Below are 19,756 nucleotides of genomic sequence, written 5' to 3' on the forward strand. Positions count from 1 at the left end.
GGCTCAGGCTTAGCAAGTGTGTGTCCCTGCTGCAGATCCCAGATCCTGCTGTGCCAGGGCAGCCAGGCCCCAGGGCAGCAGTTAATCCCTGTCCTGAAACAGAGATAATTTCCACCCTGTGCTCCCAGGCACACAGTAAATCCAGCCTGGATTTCCTCTCCCCTGTGTGGGCACACACTGCTCCTGCTCCAGCACCATCCCAGCACGTTCCATTGCCACTTCCAAGGAAGGGTTCAGCAGTGGCTCAGCAGCAGATCCATGAAAACTGTCTGGCCTGATGCCATAACCACCCTGTCCCACTGGACTCGGGGTTATTTCCCCCACTTTGGACTTTCACACTTCACCTGGAGCTCCTTGATGGAGAGGGACTTTGAGCAAGGGTGTGGAGGGACAGGACACAGGGAATGGCTTCCCACTGCCAGAGGGCAGGGATGGATGGGATATTGGGAAGAAATCATTCCCTGGGACAGTGGGGAGGCCCTGGCACAGGGTGCCCAGGGCAGCTGTGGCTGCCCCCGGATCCTTGGCAGTGTCCAAGGGCAGGTTGGACACTGGGGCTTGGAGCATCCTCGGACAGTGGAAGGTGTCCCTGCCCATGGCAGGGGATGGGATGAGATGACCTTTAAGTTCCCTTCCCACCCAAAGCATCTTGTGATTCCATGATTCTTTGTCAGCCAGCGCCCCCAAGAACATGGAGATGCCGCCCATCCCTCAGAGCTATGGGCCCCTCCTCAGAAGGAGCCACCCCTCCCTATGCCCATGTGAGGGCTGTGCCTGTAGCTCCCTGCTCCAGCTGGGCTGCTCCTGCCCTGTGCCAGGGGCTGCTCTCCAGGAAGGTGTCCCATCTGCTCCCTTCCCAAAAAACCCAGAGCTGGGATGGCTTTCCCTCATCCAGCTTGGCTGGAGCAGCACCAGGCTCAGCACATGGGCAGCTGTCAGAGTGGTGGGAAACCCAATCCTTCCTGGGGCCGGAGCAGAGGGATAACACCAGGCTGAGATCATGGCCTGGAATACCCGGAAAGAGGGTCACCACAGCCAGCCACCCCTCCCACCCTGCTGGGCTTTCCACAGACCACACAACCCCCAATCCCAGCAGGAATGCTGCCCTTGAACCCCCAGCTACTGCCACCACTGCACAGGGACATACACGGCCACACAGGGAGCTGCAGGGCACGGCGAGCACCGCACGCACTGGATCCAAGGCGGGAAACGCAAAGTCATGGATGGAGCTGGGACCCAGGCAGAGCCCAGTGCCAGCAAATGAGTCAGGGGGCTGGGATAGGCACGCAGGCCCTGGGGAGGGCTCCTGAGCCAGCCACGCTGCAGGTGGCAGGTTTGCAGGTCTCCCTCCTCCCTCCAACATTCCCCGCTGTGAAAAAGCCTCTGGAATGTGAGCCCAGAAAGCAAACACGCTCCCGGCCAGAGCAGGGGCCCCTGGCTGATAACTGCGGGCCCTTTGTGTCCTTTTTGGGATGGGCACCACTCAGCCACACCTGGGGCACCTTGGCAAAGGTGGCAGCAGCAGTGGCACGCTGGGCACGCCCCAGAGAGCTGCCCGCCCCCACCCCTGTGCTGGGAAGGAGCCGTTCCTCAGGTGCTGCTGGAAGCAGCCTCAAATCACTGCCCTAATAATGGAAAAAAATCGCTGTTTGGGAAAGAGGGTGGGAACCAGTGCAGATTTTTGGGGGAAGCGGGGTTGTGTTTTTGTGTTCAAGTCAGTCACCAGGCTGTGAGGGGAGGGACAAGCAAGACATGGTGTGACTTTTGGGGCTGTCCTGTACAGGAGAAGGAGCTGAACTCGATCCTTGTGGATCCTTTCCAACCCAAGATATTCCATGATTCCATGACTCAGGGACAGGATGCTCCAGTGTCATGGAACCCCAGGGCAGGGCAAAGCACCCAGCCCTTTTCCAGACACTTGTGGTAAGTGACTGCTCTCTGTGTCACTGCATGCCTCCCGTGTCCTGTGGGGCGTCCCAGTGCCAGCCCTGGGGCTGCCAAACCACAGCTGCCCCTGCTGGAGCTGGAGATGCTGGACACAGCTTCCCAAGAGCTGCAACATCCTGAGGCACTTCTGTGCCTCACTTTCCTATCCCTGCACTGGGTGCTCCTCCCTTCCTTCCTTCTTGGCCAGGAGATCGCTGGGAGCCAAGGGTGGAGTACAACAAAAATAGAGCTTTATTTTGGGACAAGTGCAATCGGAGCTGGGTCCTTCAGCCCCGGCGTGGAAATACAAGTGTGGCAATGGCCACCACGGACCCGGCAGCGGTGCCAGACACACACACCGGGTTGTCCCTTTGCCGTGGCGAGCATGTGCTGTGTAACAGCCCAGCACTGTCCCGTGTCACAGCCCACAACTGTCCTGGAGCGATGGCAGCTGGTCCAGGCTGCTCCCGTGCCCTCGGCTGGGCTCTCACCATCTCTGCCACGGATGCCAGTCTGCAGCGAGCTGGGAGGGGTGGGGACAGCTGTGGGGGCTGAGGGGCGTGGTGGGGACAAAGACAACATCGGCAGCACCACCGGCAGCCCCGTGGGATTGTCACAACACGGTGGGGATGGGGACAGGAGAGGGGACACACCCGCCCTGTCCTGGGCGTTCGGTTCGGCCACAAGAACCGAGTGTACACAGAGAGCCAGGGGCCACTCCAGCCAGCAGAGCTCAGTAGTGACACACACACGTACAGACACACAGACACACAGCTAGACACACAGACATGTCTGTTTGCACAGGTGGGACAGCAGCTGGATGCACAGAGCTGTGTATCCAGAGCTGTGTCCAGAGCCATGTCCCTGGGCGTGCCCAGGCCGTGTGTGCACACAGGGACACATGCAGAGCCAGTGCACAGCAGTACCTGCCAGCACACACCTGCGCGCACACACACAGAGCTGTGCACGCCCAGCCTGCACACAGCAGCACACGTGTGCCACACACCTGTGTACACACCTGTACACAGCCTGGGGCAATGCACACATGCCCACAAGCACAAGACCTGCTTGCACACCAACACATGTACACCGACACGTGCATACAGAGCTGTGCACACCTATGTGTGCAGTGTCATACACATCAACACAGGCATGTCCCAAACAGGGCCATGCTCACACCTGCAGAGCCTGTGCACACTCACAAGCACAGAGCTGTGCACAGACCCACCCACACCCAAGAGTGTGCAATTTCACACACGTGCACACAGCAGTGCACACATCACGTGTGCACGTCAGCACATCCATGTGTACAGGGCTGCGCACACCAGCGCACCTGGACACTGTGCAAAGCAGGGCGTGTACACTCACTTCTGGGCACACCAGAAAACACAACATTCACACAACCAGGCACACTGGCTCACGTGTGCACCTCAGCAGCTGTGTGTGCACACAGAGCCATGCACACCGGCACACACGTGCACAGAGTCACTCACACTGGCACGCAATGTGCAGAGGAGTCACACACTGGCACACACAGGCACAGCATGTGCAGACTCACACACTGGCACACACGTGCACAGAGGAGTTACACACACTGGCACACACGTGCACAGTCACACACATCCTTAGCACACATGTGCACAGTGTCACACACACACTGGCACACGTGTGCACAGTCACACACTGGCACACACGTGCTCAGAGTCACACACCTTGGCACATACATGTGCAGTCACACACCCTGGTGCACACATGCACAGTGTCACACACACACCCTGGCACACACACGCACAGTGTCACAGACCCTGGCACACATGTGCAGTGTCACACACACACACTGGCACACACGTGCACGGTGTCACAGACCCTGGCACACACGTGCACAGTGTCACACACACACACTGGCACACTCATGCACGGTGTCACAGACCCTGGCACACACGTGCACAGTGTCACAGACCTTGGCACACACTTGCACAGTGTCACACACACACACTGGCACACACGTGCACAGCTCTCCCCCAGAGCCCTCCCGGCCCCGACCCCCCACGGGTCCCTACTGGTGGCGCAGGTGCCGCCGCAGCCCACGCAGGCCCCAGCAGGCGCCCAGGAGCCGGGGCTGGTGGTACAGCACCATCCCCGCCAGCGTCAGCGCCACGCCGGCATAGCCCAGCGCGCCCAGCCGCGTGCCGAACAGCAGCCACGACAGCAGCAGGTTGCCCACCACGGTGAGGCTGCCCAGGAGGTGCAGCGTGAGGGCCGAGGTGAGGGACAGGAGGCAGGAGGTGGCCAGGTTGTAGAGGACGGAGCCCAGGCAGCTGAGCAGGACGCAGCCCCAGAGCGCGGCGTCGGGGCGAAGGACGCCCTGCCACGAGGGGCCCAGCTCCAGAGCCACGGCCGCCCCGAACAGCAGCACAAAGCTGGGCAGGGACGTCAGGCCGAGCAGGGACAGCGCGTCCAGACGGTCCTCCTGCAGCAGCACACCTGGGGGGACAGGGGGACGGTCAGTGGGACGCCCCACAGGAACACCCACCTACCGCAGGGACACCCGGCACCCACGGGAGACACCCACCCGCACGAGACCGAGCAGTGAAGAGATCCCAAATGTCACTGGGAAGGGGAAAATCAGGGGGAGGGTGGGGGGTGCCCATGGTTTGGGGAGGTCCCAGTTCAGAGGTTCCCTGCTTTGGATGTGTCTCTCTGTTCAGGAGTCCTTAATTCCTGAGATTCCTTGGTTTAGGGGGGAGTCCCACTCTGGGGATGCCCTGATTCCGAGGGTGTCTGCTTTCACGGGTGCCTGTGTTTGGGAGGGTTGGACAGGGCAGCTTTCCCAGCCCATTTCAGAGCATTTGTCCCCATGTCCCTCCCTCCAGGTCATCCGAGGGCAGTGGGGACAGCAGGCACTGCTGCCACACACAGACATGGCCCTACCCTCCCCAGGGCCACTGTCCATGTCCCACCGGGGCCGAAAAGGTGACGGGGCAGTGGCACAATGACCAGTGTTGTCCCTTGGGGGGGGCACAGCACCCCACTACAGCCACGGAGCCCTTGGGGTGGGCACAGAGCCCCATGGCAGAGCCTGTCCCCACGGTGCCCCGAGCCACAGGCTCCAAACGCTCCCTTCCCAGCCAGAACCATTCCAGCTGGCTCCTCTCTGCCATGTGCCAAGGACACCATGGCCCAGGTGGCACCGTGGCCACCTTGGGAAGGGGGGACTCGCAGGAAGTCCAGCAGCCCACAGGGATAGGACAGGCTGGGAGACCCAGAGCCAAGTTAGGGCACTTCCACCACCCATGGCCCAAGGACACCACAGGGACACTAATGGTGTCACCCCGACAAACTAATGTCATGTCACCTCAGGGCCAGGCCACAAGCATGACACAGCCCTGAGAGGGACAAGGGTGGCTCTGGGGTGATCCAAGGGTGGCACCAAGGCCAACAGGGACAGCAGGTAGCACCAGGACTGGGGTGAAACTGGGAGCCAGAGTGCCACCACGGTTGGAGTGACACTGTGGCACAGGGTGGGCAGGGAGTATTACCAGCACAAAGGAGGCACTAGGGTGACACCAGTGATAGGGTGGGGGTGCATTGGGGCTGGGCTGACACCAGGGTGCACAGAGGGTGGCAGGGCGAGCAGGGAGAAGCCCCAGCACCAGGGGTGGCACCGAGGTGACACCAGCACCTCTGCGCCCCAGGGGCCATGCCAGGGCCAGGCAGTCATGCAGGACAGGGACAGAGACAGGTGGCACTTACTCTGCTGGATGGACTTGAGGGCGCGGAGCACGGTGGCTGCCAGGAGGAAGCCGCAGCCGGGCTGGGAGAAGCAGAGCCCGCCGGCGATGCTGCAGGCGGCCCCGGCGCACACCGGCCCCATGGCCCAGAATTGCAGCGGGTGCGGCCGCCGGCCCCCCAGCAGCCCCAGCACCAGCGTCACCAGCGGCGTGGTGGTGGCCACGGCCTGTGCCACGTCCAGCTGCACGTAGCTCAGGCCCAGGTTGCCCAGGGCCACGCTGGTGCAGAAGGTGAGGCTGAGCAGGTAGATCCTGGCGCGGGGCCGGGGGCCCGGTGCCCGTGCCCAGCCCAGCGGGTACCCCACGGCCACGCCGGACAGCATGTGCAGCGCCGAGAGCAGCAGCGGGTAGCGGAACCCGTGCGCCGCGAAGATCCACTTGTTGAGGCCGGCCATGGTGGTGCCGGTGCCCAGCCAGGCCAGCACGCTGAGGGTCAGCGGCAGCGCCGGCCCCGGCGGCCGCCCCCCGTCCGCCTGCCCCGGGTCGGGCTTCCAGGGCCGCACGGTGCCCGCGCCCGCCGCGCTCATCGCGGCTTCATCGCCCCGCCGCGACCGAGGGCACATGGGCACCGGCTCCGCTGCCTCCGGCCGCCCCTCGCCGCTCTGCCCCGTCCTCCCGAGAGCCCCGCGGTGGGCACCGGTGACAGCGGCGCTGGGGCGGCGGCGGCTGCGCTGTCCCCGCTCCCCGCGGCGGCGGCCGCGCTGTCCCCGCTCCCCGCGGTGGCGCTGCCCCAGCCGGGGGTGCTGGCGGGGCTCAGCGCCGGGCTGGCGGTGCCGTGTGCCGGAAGGCGGCGGCGGCGGCGGCCGGAGCGGGCGGAAAGTTTGGTGATGGCGGGAGCGGAGGGCGGAGGCTCCGCCCTGCGAGGCCAGCGCGTCACTGCCGGGCGGGCGGGGCACGGCGGACACGGGCAGCGGGACACCGGGGGCACCGCCAGCAGCGCCGCCCGCCCGCCGGGCACCCGGCCCTCAGCGCCCTCCGTGGTGACGGCGGCGCCGCCTCCAAGCCCCGCCCGGCCCCCGGCGCCATCGCCTCGGGGATTTTGGGGGCTGGATTAAACTCCCTGGGGAGTCACGCAGATTTGGGGGGGCCCCTCAGGCACCGCGGTCCCCGAGCCCTGGGACAGTGGGGGCTCAGTAACCCCCAGGGAGCTACAGAGGAGGATCCAGCTTGCTGAGGATGAACAGCGCTGACTCGGAATCCCCAAATTTTTGGCCATCCCAAAAATGCTTTGAACACCCCAAAAACGGCTGCTCCCAGCGGCCACCTGCCCCATTCCCGAGTGGGACCAGGACTGGAGGGGACCGCTGGTTTCGGTGCTCCCGTTCCACTGCATCTGTAGGACACAGAGCATCATGTGTGTCCCCTCCTCCTGCCCCTGGCAGATTTGGAGCGCTGGCCCACGAAAGCAGGAGGCAGGGAGCCGGCAGGTCCTGTGCCCACAGTGGGGGTTTCATTGCCATCACCCCCCACTCTCTACCACTCGCTGAGGCGCAGGATGACGGTCGCCCCATCCTGGGGTCTGTAGTCGGCGATACCTGTGGGGAGAGGGACAACAGTCTGGGGTGAGACAACAGCCACAGGGCTTCGGGGAGCCCTGCCACCTCCCCAGGGACCGCCACTCACCCATCTGCAGGGGAGTGTTGGGCGCAGACAGGATCTGCCAGTAGTTCCGCTTCTCCTGCCGGGCCTCCAGCCCCAGCACCTGGGTCAGGAAGGGGCCTTGGGGGGTGTCCTGGGTGTGGAACCTGCGGGGTGGGACAGCGGGGTCAGGGGGGCGAAGCTGCAGCCTCGGCACTGCTGGGGGGTCACAGAGCTGCTCCACTGGAGCTGTGCGCTGGGAACTGGAGTGAGCCTGGCACAGGGCACAGGTGCAGGACATGTGGCCACCACAGCATGACCCCCACACACCGGAATTCACGGGGTTCCAGCGCTGCAGCCGCCTGGAGCACATCCAGGAGGGAGGCGGTGGCAGGCACAGGCACCAGCCGGTCGTAGAGCCGGAGATCGTAGCACCAGGGCAGGGGACACTCCACCACCAGCTGCACCGTCTTGTTACCCGGCACCTCAGGCAGGGGCTCCATGTCCAGGGGTGTCAGCGTGTCTGCAAGAAACCACCACGGCACTGGTGACACGCAGCCACCCCTGTGGTGACACCAGAGCTGACCCCAGTCCCGCTACCCCAGCTCCTACCTGGCTCCTCCCCGCAGTGCATAGCGGCGATGTCCAGGTAGGAGTGGCCATGCAACACCGGCAGCACCTGGGCCATGGTGGCAGCAGTGCCAAAGGCTTCCAGGTTCTCCAGCAATGCAGCCATGGCCTGGCCAAACGCCGGCTCTGTCTGGCATTCACCTGTGGCCAGGAACACCTGGGACAGGGAGGGATGGAGGTGGTGGGAAGAGGGAAGAGGGTTGGATACCTGGCCACTGCACTGCTGAGCATTACCTGCCCCACAGCAGCTGCATCTGCCTGGACACCCACATCTGCACCCCACATCTGCATCTGCACCCACACCCATATCTGCAGACCCACTTCCCCCCATGCCCATTCCCAGTGCCAGCCCAGATGTCCCCTCAGGTGGCACCCACCTGCAGGGCCCACGGGGTGCTGTAGATGTTGCCGATGACACCGTCGGGGCCCTGGGTCTTGGCCATGTTCCTGCTGGCCTCGTGTGCGGCCAGCCGGAGCTTGGCTGCCAGCCCGCTCCCCACCAACCTCCTCCGCTCCAGGCAGGTGAAGGCCAGTGCCACCACGGCCTCGGTGTCTGCAGGGACACCCTGGTGTCACCCTGGAGTCACACACCACTGGGGTGCCCCTGCCTATGCCCATGGGCCCTTACCGACGGTGTTGCCACCGTGCCCAAGCCTTCCATGGTGCTGGGCCGTGAGGAGCCGCCGGACCACCTCGTCCCGCACCCGCTTGCGGTGCACACACAGCGCCAGCACGCCCAGCCCGTACTGGTAGTAACTGGTGACGGGGTGGCCTCGCTGCTGGGAGCCTGGGGACAACGTGTGGTGTCCCCAGGGTGAGCCGGTGCCTCATAGCCGGACATGTAGGTGCGAGGAGGGCACTCACCCCACAGGGACACTCTCACCTGTCCAGTCCTCCTCCAGGTAGTACTTGAGCCATGTCACCAGTGAGCGGTGAGGACTGAGTGGGGGACAGGTGGCCTGCAGCCCCAGCAGGTACAGTGCCAGCCGCCCTGTGTGCGGGGGCTCTGCCGCGCTCCTGCAAGGCACCGGTCACTTCCCAGGACACCGCCCAAGGTGTCACCTGTCCCGAGGGGACCCAGGGACACCCACACGTACGTGCTGTGCTCAGCATCCCACCGGGAGTGGCCGTGGCCCTGCAGGCTCCTGCGGGGACAGGGTGTCAGCACGGGGGACAGAGGCGGCCCCGAAGGCCTGCGGGGGACCCCCGGGCACCCACCTGCCGTAGGCGTGCTGGAAGGTGTCCTGCAGCCGCTCCAGGTAGCGCCGCTCCAGCCGCGGGTCGTGCTCGAGGGCCAGGCGCAGGGCCAGGTACACGGCGGGGTCGGGGTCCCGCGCGGGGTCCCCCGCCAGTCCCAGCAGCCGCGCACTCAGCGCCCGCACGGCGCCCGCTGAGCCCGCCGGGGGCTCTGCCCGGCCCGGGGGAGGCAGCGCAGGTGAGGGGGCCCGAGAGGGCCGAGACCCCGCAGGCACGGCCCTGCAGCTCCACGGCCCCCCCAGTGCTGCATGGGGCCGCGGTGGGGAGGGACCCCCAGCACCCACGCATTCACGCACCCCACACCCTCCGCGTCCCCCCCAAATCCCTTAACCTCCAGATTCCCCACCACAAAAAGGGGAAGAAACAAGGAGACGTGACATGGAGCAAGAGCACAGAGAACCCGAGGGGGTGGCAGGGAGCGGGGGTGACACCTCCGTCCCCAGGGACCCGTGGGCGGGGTGGGCAGGGGCTGGCTCCGGGCAGGAGAAGGGGCGGCAGGGCTTGGGCTGGGGGGAGCTGAGCCCCGGAGAATTTGTCACCGAGGGGCTGGAGATGGGGCTCATCCCCCCAGCCCCGACCCTCGGGGACCCCCCGAGCTCAGGGCGAGCCCCGGCCCGGGGGGTCCCGGGCAGGTTTGGGGCCGGGGCCGCACTCACCGCAGCAGCGGGCGGGCAGGAGCGCGGGCAGCAGCAGCAGCAGGACGAGCGGCAGCCCCATGGCGGAGCGGGACAGGGGGACACGGGGTGGCACAGCCCCGCCGGACAGCCGGGAGCGACGGGACGAGCCGGGAGCGGGGACAGCACGGGAAGGTGTGGCGAGAGGCCGTTTCCGCACGCCGGGGCCGAGTCAGCACAAACGGGGCAGAAGTTGGGCTGAGGCGCAGCCGAGGGGAGCGGGGGCAGCCCTGGGCAGCTCGGGACAGCCTGCCCGGGGCGTCCCGGGACAGCCTGCCCGGGGCAGCCCGCGACACCCTGCCCGGGCAGCCCGACCCGAGCTGCCGCTGCTCGGGGCAGCGCCGGCGGCCACAGCCCGAAAATAGACAGGGCTGAAACCCGGCCAAAGCCGGCCCCTGGAAGGGGAATCGCCATGCTCGCCTCTAAGTACGATTTAACTGAGAAAACAGAGACTGATCAGCCGCGCCCGGGAGCCGCGGGACAGGCGGGGGAGGGGGCACGAACCCCCCAAACATGCCTAAAGCCGGGGGTGAGGGGGCCCTGAGCCGCAAGAGGTGGAAGTCCCCTGCCGGGGGGGACATGGAGTCCTGAGCCACAAAAGCGAATCCCGCGAGCCCAGGAGGGGATCCCGCGGCCGCGCTGGGCTCAGCTCCCGTCAGCCCGGGGACACCCGAGCACGGGGACGGGCCTGGGGAGCCCCTGGCACCGATACTCTCGTGTGCCCCGGTGTTCCCCTAACACCCGCCCCGCTGTGGGCTCCCCAGGTCGGTGCCTGCGGTCGGTGCTGCGGCGCCAAGGACCACAGGAAGGCAGCGGGACCCGCAGGTGCGGGCAGGGCCTCAGGGCCGCCATCTGCCTCGCTATATCCCGGCGTGCTGCGCGCCACTACTGCCTCTTTGTGTCCCGGCATGCCCTGCGCAGCCCCGATCCGGGAAATCCCGGCGTACCCCGCGCTCTAGGCCGCGGTATATCCCGGCGTACCCCGCGCCTCCCCGCCTCGCTATATCCCGCCATGCCCCAGGGGGCACTGTAATATCCCACTGCGCTCTGCGCCTCAGGACCCCTCCTGCTAGGGCTGTAGGCTGCCCGCGGCGCGCCTGACTGAGCCCCCAGTGCCCCCTGCCCCGCCGCTCTCGGTGCCCACGCAGCGCTCGTGCCCCGCGCGGGGCCGGTCCGGTGTGCGCAGGCCCAGCCGCGGGCGCAGGCAGGCCGCGGGCAGCCCGGGGTCCTGTGTTGCGCGGGCGCACGTGGCGGCGGCGGTGGCGGCGGGGCCATGGGCGGGCTGGAGAAGAAGAAGGTACCGGGCCCTTTCCGCCCTCCTTTCGGCCGCGGGCACGCCGCCCGGTGCCTCCCCGTGCTGTTCCTCCCTCCCCCCTCCCTGCCCTCTCCGTGCCCCCGGTGTCGGTCTTTGGCTGCTCCCCAGTGCCGGTGCCGCCCCTCCGGCTGTGGCGTGCCCCTGCAGCCCTCCCTGGCAGCGGTGCTCGCTCCGTCTCCCGGTGCTCGGTTCCGCTTCTGCCGCCGCGCTAGCCGTGCCCGGTGCCCCCTTCCAGCCCCCCATGTCCCGGTTCTCCGCTTCCAGGGGTCACGGTGGCCCCGGGCCGGTTGCGGGGGGTCCCCTCCGCATCACCGAGCTCCCCCAACTCCCCCGTCTCTCCCCAGTACGAGCGCGGAGCCGCCACCAACTACATCACCCGGAACCGGGCGCGGAAGAAGCTGCAGCTGAGCCTGCCCGACTTCAGGTGCGGCCGGGCCCCCGGGACCCCCCTCCCCCTGCCCTTCCGGTGCCCCCTGCACCCCGAACCCCCTTTCTGCGAACCCTCCCGTCCCTTGAGCTCCCGTGGTGCCACCCAGGGCAGCGATGGGCGATGGAGCCCGCGGTGGGTACGGCGGTGGCTCCGGGACCCCCGAACCCCTCTCCCCCGGGACCCCGTGGCCCCTGAGCCTCCCCAGACACCCCTGAGCTCCCCCGGGACCCCCATGGTCCCCTGAGCCGCCCCCAGCCCCCTGTGGAACCAGAGCCCCTGGGCTGTGCCCACCCCAGCGATCGCCCCTCAGCCCTCTGGGACCCCCAGTGCCCCCCGAGGAGCAGGGGGGGATCAGACCCCCGAAATCTGCGCTGGGCTGTGGGGTGGCCGTGGGACCCCCGAGCTCCTCCCTGAGGAGTGGCCCTGGGGCTGGCCCTGTCCCTTGGGGCCCTGCAGCTGCCTTGGGTTCCAGGCTGCCGAGTCTGGGGTTCCCCCTCCACGGGAGGGGCCTGGGCTGGCCCAGGGGACACAGGGCGGCCGTGCCCGCCCCCCCCATCCCAGTGCTGTCCCCGTCCCCAGGCGCCTCTGCATCCTCAAGGGGATTTACCCTCATGAGCCCAAGCACAAGAAGAAGGTGAACAAGGGTTCCACCGCCCCCAGGACCTTCTACCTGCTCAAGGACATCAAATTCCTGCTCCATGAGCCCATTGTCAACAAATTCCGGGAGTACAAGGTGATTGTCCCCCCCGAGGGACCCCCCTGTGACCTGTCCTTGCCCACAGAGCCCCCACGTGCCCCTGTCCCCCCAGGTGTTTGTCAGGAAGCTGCGCAAGGCCTACGGGAAGAGCGAGTGGGGCACTGTGGAGAGGCTGAAGGACAACAAACCCACCTACAAACTCGACCACATTGTCAAGGAGAGGTGAGGCAGCTGGCTCTGAGCCACCTGCAGCATCCAGCCCTGGGGCCAGCTCAGGGGGGACCTGGAGCTGCTGGAGAGAGTCCAGAGGAAGCCACGGGGATGTTCCAAGGGCTGGAGCCCCTCTGCTCTGGAGCCAGGCTGGGAGAGCTGGGGGTGCTCACCTGGAGAGGAGAAGGCTCCAGGGAGAGCTCAGAGCCCCTTGCAGGGCCTGAAGGGGCTCCAGGAGAGCTGGAGGGGGACTGGGGACAAGGGATGGAGGGACAGGACCCAGGGAATGGCTCCCACTGCCAGAGGGCAGGGATGGATGGGAGATTGGGAATTAGGAATTGTTCCCTGGGAGGGTGGGCAGGCCCTGGCCCAGGGTGCCCAGAGCAGCTGTGGCTGCCCCTGGATCCCTGGCAGTGCCCAAGGCCAGGTTGGATGGGGCTTGGAGCAGACTGGGATAGTTGAAGGTGTCCCTGCCCATGGCAGGGGGTGGCACTGGATGGGCTTTAAGGTCCCTGCCAACCCAAACCATCCTGGGATTCTCTGATCTTTCACCACATCTATCCCTTTCTGGGAATCCACCTTGTGTGCAATTTTTGGAGTTATTGTTGGAATTTTGTGTTTCTGGGCTGGAGAAGAAGGAATGAGAGAGCAGGGAATGCCCAGCCATCCTGGCTGGCTCTAGGAGAACACAGGGAACTCCCCTGCTCTCCCTGTGGGATGTTTTCCTCAGAGGGCTGGTGAAGGGTCAATGCTGCCAAGGCTCTGGTGAGTTTGGTGACCTGAGCAAGGAGGGGACAGAGGAGGGAGGAAACCCCATAATCCTTCCTAAATGAGGCTATTCCATCATTCTGTGTGCTCTGCTAGGATGTGTAGGTGGATGCTCTACAGTTCCCATTCGTTTCTCAGCCGGGGTCTCTCCCAGCCCCAGCCGCTTCTGCAGGACTCTGGGGCTGGCTGTGACCCCCCCTGTCCCCCACCTGGGCACAGGTACCCCACGTTTGTGGACGCCCTGCGGGACCTGGACGATGCCCTGTCCATGTGCTTCCTGTTCTCCACCTTCCCTCGCACGGGCAAGTGCCACGTGCAGACCGTGCAGCTGTGCCGGCGCCTGGCTGTGGAGTTCCAGAACTTCGTCATTGCCTCCCGCTCCCTGCGCAAGGTGGGACTGGGGGGAGCTCAGCCCTGCCTGGGGACCCCACTGGGGCTGTTGGGGCGGGGACCCCGCCGAGGTGTCAGGTCACTCATCCCACTGGGATCTGAAAAACCTCCTTCCAGGAGAAGGGTGATAGTGACAGGGACACAGCAGCCTTCCTCCCACTGAGCCTGTGCTCTGTCCTGCCAGGTGTTCCTCTCCATCAAGGGCATCTACTACCAGGCTGAGGTTCTGGGGCAGCCCATCACCTGGATCACCCCCTACGCCTTTGCCCACGACGTGAGTACCTGGGGAGAGCCTGGGGGATCACCCCAGGATCCTTGGGGATCACCAAGGGGTGAGGGACTGTCCCATGGCACATGGGACACAGACCACGGGGCCTGGCGGCAGAGGCACGTGGGGACACAGCCACCTGTCACCTCGGGATGCCTTGAGGCTGCCTGTACCAGTCTCCCCAGTTCCTCGTGTCCCCAGTCTTATCAGCCATTAAAGATTAACCTGTGGGAGCCAGGCTGGTGGAGCAAAGGGAAGAGATGAGTCAGATCCTGCAGTCTCCCCAAAGGCATTCTGTGCTGTGTCCCCTGGGCATGGGGATGTCCCTGCTGTGCTGGGACAGCTTCCCCTGAGACTTGGCAGGAGCTCACAGGCAGAGCAAGGCTCTCTCCAGTTTCTCTTGGGATTTCCAGGGCTGAGCACAGTTGAGGTTTTGTGCTTTTATGGTTCTGAATCATAGAACCCTGGAATGTTTTCAGTTGGAAAGAACCTTAAAGTCCATCCCATTCCACCCCTGCCATGGGCAAGGACACCTTCCACTGTCCCAGGCTGCTCCAAGCCCCATCCAACCTGGCCTTGGGCACTGCCGGGGATCCAGGGGCAGCCACAGCTGCTCTGGGCACCCTGTGCCAGGGCCTGCCCACCCTCCCGGGGAACACTTCCTTCCCAATATCCCATCCATCCCTGCCCTCTGGCAGTGGGAAGCCATTCCCCTTGTCCTGCTTTTGTCCATCTCTGCCATACCCTGCACTCTTCACCTTGAAGAGCTGGAGTCCCTGGACCAAACCCCGAGGTCCCCATCCATGATGGGATGAAGTGTTCCATGTATCCAGGCATGGATGGGTGGCAGCAGGGCTCTGGGGGAAGCCTGCAGAGTTCTCCCTGCCCAGGATCTGGTGGTGGCTGTGACATCTCTGCACTTGGGGCATGTTTAGGTTGGTTTTCAGGGAAAGGTTCTCCCCCAGAGGGTGCTGGCACTGCCCAGGCTCCCCAGGAAATGGGCATGGCCCCGAGGCTGCCAGAGCTCCAGGATCATTTGGCCAGCACTGCCAGGGATGCCCAGGGTGGGATTGTTGGGGGGTCTGGGCAGGGCCAGGGGTGGGCTGCATTATCCCTTCCTAAGTGGGTCCCTTCCTAAATGGGGATACTGTGTGATCCTTCTCCCTGTGGGTGGGATGGGCCCCTGCAGAGGGGAGTCCTTTATCCCTGTGTCCCATCCCGTGTGCTGGCAGCACCCTACAGACGTGGATTACCGGGTCATGGCCACCTTCACCGAGTTCTACACCACTCTCCTGGGCTTCGTCAACTTCCGCCTCTACCAGTCCCTGAACCTGCTGTACCCCCCCAAGGTGAGGCCACCCCCGGGGTCACCGTGCCCCGCCCACCCTGGGGTGATGGCAACGCGGATTGATGGGAGGGAGGGTGGAAATGAGAGACTTTTGGAATATCTATTTTTGGGAGCTGCCTCCTCACCCCTTTTCCTCCCCAGATCGACAGCCAGGGTGAGGATGAGCTGAAGCCTGCAGAGAGCAAGGAGTACGCCATGGATTCAGAGAGCTACCTGGAGGTGAGGGACACTGCTGGCACTTTGACCCATGGGGACACTGTGGCCTTTGTGTCCTGCCCACAGCCCTCCTGGAGTGGCACCGAAGGACAGAGCCAGATCCCTGCAGGGTGGAGGGGCTGATCCCAAACTCCCTGTTCCTGTAGGGCAGAGCTGGGCTCATCCTTGGGCACCACCAGCCTCCCCCTGCATGGCCAGAGACTCCCCAGAGTCCCATGCTGGGTATAGTGCCTGGAGGAGGCTGAATTCTGTCCAGGCCCTTGTTCTTCCAGCCTTTTGCTCTGAGAAATCCCCTTCCCCTGTGGGGCTGCCCCTTTTCCCACCCCTGGATGTGACTCCATGTCCTCTCCCTGCAGAGGCTCTCGGCTCTGAGCGCCAGCCTGACTCGGGCAGTGGCTCCAACCCACGAGGACGAGGTGGAGATGGATGAATTCCCAGTGGAGGGGGTAAGACCCTGGTGGGGGGCTCATCCCTGGCCTTGGGGTATCCTGTCCTGTGCCCAGGCTGGCAGCTTGGGGACAGCTCTTGACACTCCTCTTGGCCAAGGGGGCCTTGGCAAGGGCTGTGTGTGGGGAGGAGGCTGAGGGCTTTGCTTTGAGCAGGAGACAGCAGAGCTGATGGATGCCAAGAAGAAGGAGCAGGAGGCCCTGGAGAAGCACAAGAAGCTCTTTGAGGGGCTGCGCTTCTTCCTCAACAGGGAGGTGCCCCGGGAGCCGCTGGCCTTCGTCATCCGGTGCGTGGTGGGCAGGAGACCCTCGGCAGTGCTGGCCTCCCCCTCTGGCAGGACTTTGGGGCCAACCCACCCGATGTCCTGTGGCTGGGGTGACCCTGAGGGTCCCACCTGCCCATTTGACTCCTCAGTGGTGTTGCCCACAGGTGCTTTGGTGGCCAGGTGTCCTGGGACAAGTCCCTGTGCATCGGTGCCACCTACGACGCCACCGACCCGTCCATCACCCACCACATCATTGACCGGCCCCACCTGGACAAGCAGGTGGTTGGCAGGTGGGTGGGGCAGGGGGGCCCTCCCCAGAGCAGCCGTCCCAGAGCTGTCCCACAGGCTCCAGAGCCTGAGGTGGAACCCCTCTGCCCCACCCAGGTACTACCTGCAGCCCCAGTGGGTTTTTGACTCGGTCAATGCCAAGCTGTGCCTGCCCGTGGCCGATTACTTCCCCGGGGTCCTGCTGCCCCCACATCTCTCGCCCTTCGTGACGGAGAAGGAGGGTGACTACGTCCCTCCTGAGAAGCTGAAGCTGCTGGCCCTGCAAAGGGGAGAGAATCCAGGTGCTGGGAGCCCCCAGAGGAATTTGGGAGCTGGGCTGTGCCTGCTCCGGAGCATCCCAAGGGTAATGGTGGTGTCTCGTTGTAGAGGAAGAGAGTGAAGAGGAGGAGGAGGAAGAAGAGGAGGAAGAGGAATATGACAATGCCAAAGAAGAGGAGGAAGAGGAAGATGAGTCTGAAAAAGAAGAGGAGATAAAGTTACAGAAGATAGAAGAGCAGAAGATGGAAGAGCAGAAGACTCAGAGCAACAAGGTGGATCCCTTGGAGTCAGCTCCAGTGCCCCTGTCCCTGCTGAGGGGTGTCCCTGTCCTGGGATCACTGGGATACTCAGTCATGGAATGGTTTGGATTGGGAGAGGCCTTAAAGCTCATCTTGTTCCAGTCTCTGCCATGGGCAGGGACATCCCCCACTGTCCCAGGTTGCTCCAAGCCCCATCCATCCCAGCCTGGAACACTTCCAGGGGTGCTCCTGGCCCCACACTCATGAGCTGCAGCTGCCAGCCCTGTCAGGGCCTGGCTATGGGAACTGTGGCTCTCCCTGGCCCGCAGTGAAGGGGCTGGAAATGCCTGTCCCTGTGGAAGGAGGGTGGGTTCCCAGTGTCCTGAGCTCCCTGGCTCCCCACAGGTGCTCCCTGTGAAGGTGACGGCGGGGAAGGTGCGGGTGGAGGACAAGCAGCGCCTGGAGCAGGAGCAGCAGAGCGAGGAGAAGCGCTTGGCCATCATGATGATGAAGAAGAGGGAGAAGTACCTCTACAAGAAGATCATGTTCGGGAAGAAGCGCAAAATCCGCGAGGTACGGAGGCTGGGCCCCTCACCCGCATCCTGGGGCGGGCTCTTCCCAAACCCACTCGCTCCTTCCGCTCCTCCCTGTTCCTGGTGAAGGTGTTGAGGTCCCTGCCAGGGTCCCCAGGCTGCTCCAGGGGGGCAGAGCTCCCTGTGTCCCCTCTCTGTATCCCAGCCCTGATCCTGGTGCCGTGGGGCCCGTCCTCCATGTGCAGCTGGAGCTTGGGTGGGACCGAGGGCTTGCAGCCCCTGTCCTGCTCTGACCTGGGGGTCTTGGGGGTCTCTCCCTAGGCCAACAAACTGGCTGAGAAGAGGAAAGCCCACGACGCAGCTCTCAAGGAGCAGAAGAAGAAGAAGAACAAGAAGGCGTGACAAGCGTGATGGGGCCGGGGGCTCCTCGATGGTTTTCCACTGTTGCTTTTGGGTGGAAAAGCCTTGGCTTTGCTCCTGGGCCAGAAATGCCGTGTTTGAAACGTTTCCCATCTGTAAATCCACCTGCTGCTCTGCCTTTGCCCTGCTCTCCTCTGTGGAGTCGGTGTTACAAGGACTGTCCTCTCCGTGCTGGTGCCACCTCTGCGTGAGGAAGAGGAGGCCAAGGAGAGCTCTGGGATCGTTCCATGTGAATTTGCACAGACCTGGCTGCTGGAGCCTGGCTCCCAGGAGCTCCCCAGGGCAGAGGAGTGCGGAGCCTGGAGCTGCTTCCCAGTATCCACACAGAAAACCATATTCCCCTGTATTTTTATTTTGCATTAAAGAAGGTGATGCTTTTCTGGTGGTGTTTGTTGTCTGCTCCTTCTGCCTGGTTGTGGGGGAGGCCCCTCAGGGGGTGATGTGGATGGATGTGGAGATCCATGGCGAGTGCCAGGGTGGTTGATCCTGCTGGATGTGTTCTTGTTATGTCAGTCCTGGGTTTTCCCCCAAAACCACCTTGGAGACACCATGGCTGGGGACAAGGTGTCTCATGAGTTTTGTGGGCACACCTTTGTCCCCAAATGTGGTGAAGGCTCTGTCTCAAGAATTTTTTGGGGACACCTGTGGCACTGCTGTGGGACTCAGAGAGGGTCTGGAGAGAAACAGCCCTTAGAAGAGAGTGAGCTCAGACAGGGAACAACCGGGAACACCCGGCTCAAAGGACTTTCAGATTTAGTTTCTTTACCTAGATATTTTTTCCAATTCTTTTTCTCTCTTTTTTTTTTTTTTTTTTAATTTTCAGTTTGGTTTAAATGCTTTTTACTGTTTCTATCCTCCCCCTTTGTTTTCAATTTTTTCAGCTTTTTCTTTTTCATTCTTTCTTTTGTCTTTTCCTTTTCCCTTTTATTTTCATTCATTTTTTTCTATTTATTTTTTTATCTTATTTTTTCCCTTCGCTCGTTCCCCACCTTTTTTTTGCTCCCCCTTTTTTTTTTTTCTTCCCCCTCTTTTTTTTTTCTTTTTTTTTTTTTTTTTCTTTTTTTCCCATTTCAGAGGGTTGGAAGGCTTTTCCCTTTGTTTTCATGTTTTTCTCCTTGCTTTCCCTTCTCCCAGGAGGAGCAGGACCGACCCTGGGGCACCCCTGGGGCCGGGGCTCCCTTCAGAGGAGGAGGCCCGGAACGGGGCCTCAAACCCCGGGAGCCCCGGGCCCCAAACAAACCAACCCCGGCCCCAAACAAGCAAATCTCAGCCCCAAACAGACCAACCCCGGCCCCAAACAAACCAACCTCAGTTCCAAACAAACCAAGCCCAGTTCCAAACAAACCCCGGCTCCCAAAGTCCTGGCCCCAGACAAGCCCCGGCCCCAGGCCTCGCTCCCAGGCCAGGCTGAGGGCCTGGGCCGGCCGGGCAAGGCCGCTGCCAGTGGCCACAGACCGGTCTGGCCGCCCGAGGCCTCCCCAGCCCATAAAGGCTGTGTCTGGCCAAGTGTGACCCCTCCGTGTCGTCACCCTCAGCCTCCTCACCCAGTCCCTCAGGATCCTCGGCTCCCTCAGGATCCACAGCTCCAGCCATCACAGCTTTCAGTGAGTGCTGCTTTGTACCCCCACATCCAGGGGGGACAGGGATGGGGATGAGGTGGTGGAGCCCTCCTGGTCCCCCCCATGGGATGTGGGATGTGATTGATGTGGGGAATGGGGGGTTGCAGCTTCCTGGCTAGCTCACATCCGTCCCCAGGCTGTCAGCGTTCCATGGTTGAGCTGCCACATACCGGCCACTGCAGCTCTCTT

At 63.7% G+C, this 19,756-nt stretch overlaps 3 protein-coding genes across 4 annotated transcripts; 1 reads left to right on the plus strand and 2 right to left on the minus strand.

Moving 5' to 3' along the window:
- Positions 1-2,155: 2,155 nt before the first annotated feature.
- Positions 2,156-6,994, minus strand: SLC35E4 (solute carrier family 35 member E4). The gene is made up of 2 exons (XM_059863911.1): positions 5,680-6,994; positions 2,156-4,410 (listed from the first exon to the last, which is right to left on the minus strand). Exons 1-2 carry the CDS (start codon positions 6,278-6,280, stop codon positions 3,983-3,985), a joined length of 1,029 nt encoding a protein of 342 aa, XP_059719894.1. The 5' UTR covers positions 6,281-6,994; the 3' UTR covers positions 2,156-3,982.
- Positions 6,995-7,145: 151 nt separating this feature from the next.
- On the minus strand, positions 7,146-10,142 carry TCN2 (transcobalamin 2). Of its 2 annotated transcripts, XM_059863909.1 has the most exons (10): positions 9,839-10,140; positions 9,144-9,333; positions 9,023-9,070; positions 8,809-8,942; positions 8,554-8,712; positions 8,303-8,478; positions 7,908-8,082; positions 7,626-7,818; positions 7,341-7,462; positions 7,146-7,252 (listed from the first exon to the last, which is right to left on the minus strand). In XM_059863909.1, exons 1-10 carry the CDS (start codon positions 9,897-9,899, stop codon positions 7,191-7,193), a joined length of 1,320 nt encoding a protein of 439 aa, XP_059719892.1. In that variant the 5' UTR covers positions 9,900-10,140; the 3' UTR covers positions 7,146-7,190. The 2 variants fall into 2 exon arrangements, with proteins under 2 accessions (XP_059719892.1, XP_059719893.1); XM_059863910.1 differs by lacking the exon at positions 9,023-9,070 and having other exon boundaries at positions 9,839-10,142.
- Positions 10,143-11,034: 892 nt separating this feature from the next.
- On the plus strand, positions 11,035-18,328 carry PES1 (pescadillo ribosomal biogenesis factor 1). The gene is made up of 15 exons (XM_059863908.1): positions 11,035-11,153; positions 11,516-11,595; positions 12,181-12,334; positions 12,411-12,520; positions 13,496-13,667; positions 13,851-13,940; positions 15,167-15,283; positions 15,424-15,501; positions 15,855-15,944; positions 16,101-16,231; positions 16,375-16,500; positions 16,595-16,779; positions 16,865-17,028; positions 17,401-17,568; positions 17,850-18,328. The coding sequence occupies exons 1-15, from the start codon at positions 11,130-11,132 to the stop codon at positions 17,928-17,930; spliced, it is 1,770 nt and encodes a 589-aa protein (XP_059719891.1). The 5' UTR covers positions 11,035-11,129; the 3' UTR covers positions 17,931-18,328.
- The last annotated feature ends 1,428 nt before the right edge of the window (positions 18,329-19,756 follow it).

The sequence above is a fragment of the Haemorhous mexicanus genome, chromosome 19 (genome assembly GCF_027477595.1).
Source record: "Haemorhous mexicanus isolate bHaeMex1 chromosome 19, bHaeMex1.pri, whole genome shotgun sequence".
Classification (NCBI taxonomy): domain Eukaryota; kingdom Metazoa; phylum Chordata; class Aves; order Passeriformes; family Fringillidae; genus Haemorhous; species Haemorhous mexicanus.

Bases quoted from the DNA above. Each gene is read 5' to 3' on its own strand.
- SLC35E4 (XM_059863911.1), bottom strand. From the start codon at position 6,280: ATGTGCCCTCGGTCGCGGCGGGGCGATGAAGCCGCGATGAGCGCGGCG. The intron at 4,411-5,679 runs GTAAGTGCCACC...CTGTCCCCCCAG, and splicing joins CCTCAAGTCCATCCAGCAGA to GTGTGCTGCTGCAGGAGGAC.
- PES1 (XM_059863908.1), top strand. From the start codon at position 11,130: ATGGGCGGGCTGGAGAAGAAGAAG. The intron at 11,154-11,515 runs GTACCGGGCCCT...GTCTCTCCCCAG, and splicing joins GCGGGCTGGAGAAGAAGAAG to TACGAGCGCGGAGCCGCCAC. The intron at 12,521-13,495 runs GTGAGGCAGCTG...ACCTGGGCACAG, and splicing joins GACCACATTGTCAAGGAGAG to GTACCCCACGTTTGTGGACG.
- TCN2 (XM_059863909.1), bottom strand. From the start codon at position 9,899: ATGGGGCTGCCGCTCGTCCTGCTGCTGCTGCTGCCCGCGCTCCTGCCC. The intron at 8,943-9,022 runs GTACGTGTGGGT...GGTGCCTTGCAG, and splicing joins TGGGATGCTGAGCACAGCAC to GAGCGCGGCAGAGCCCCCGC. The intron at 7,819-7,907 runs GTAGGAGCTGGG...GGTTTCTTGCAG, and splicing joins GCACTGCGGGGAGGAGCCAG to ACACGCTGACACCCCTGGAC.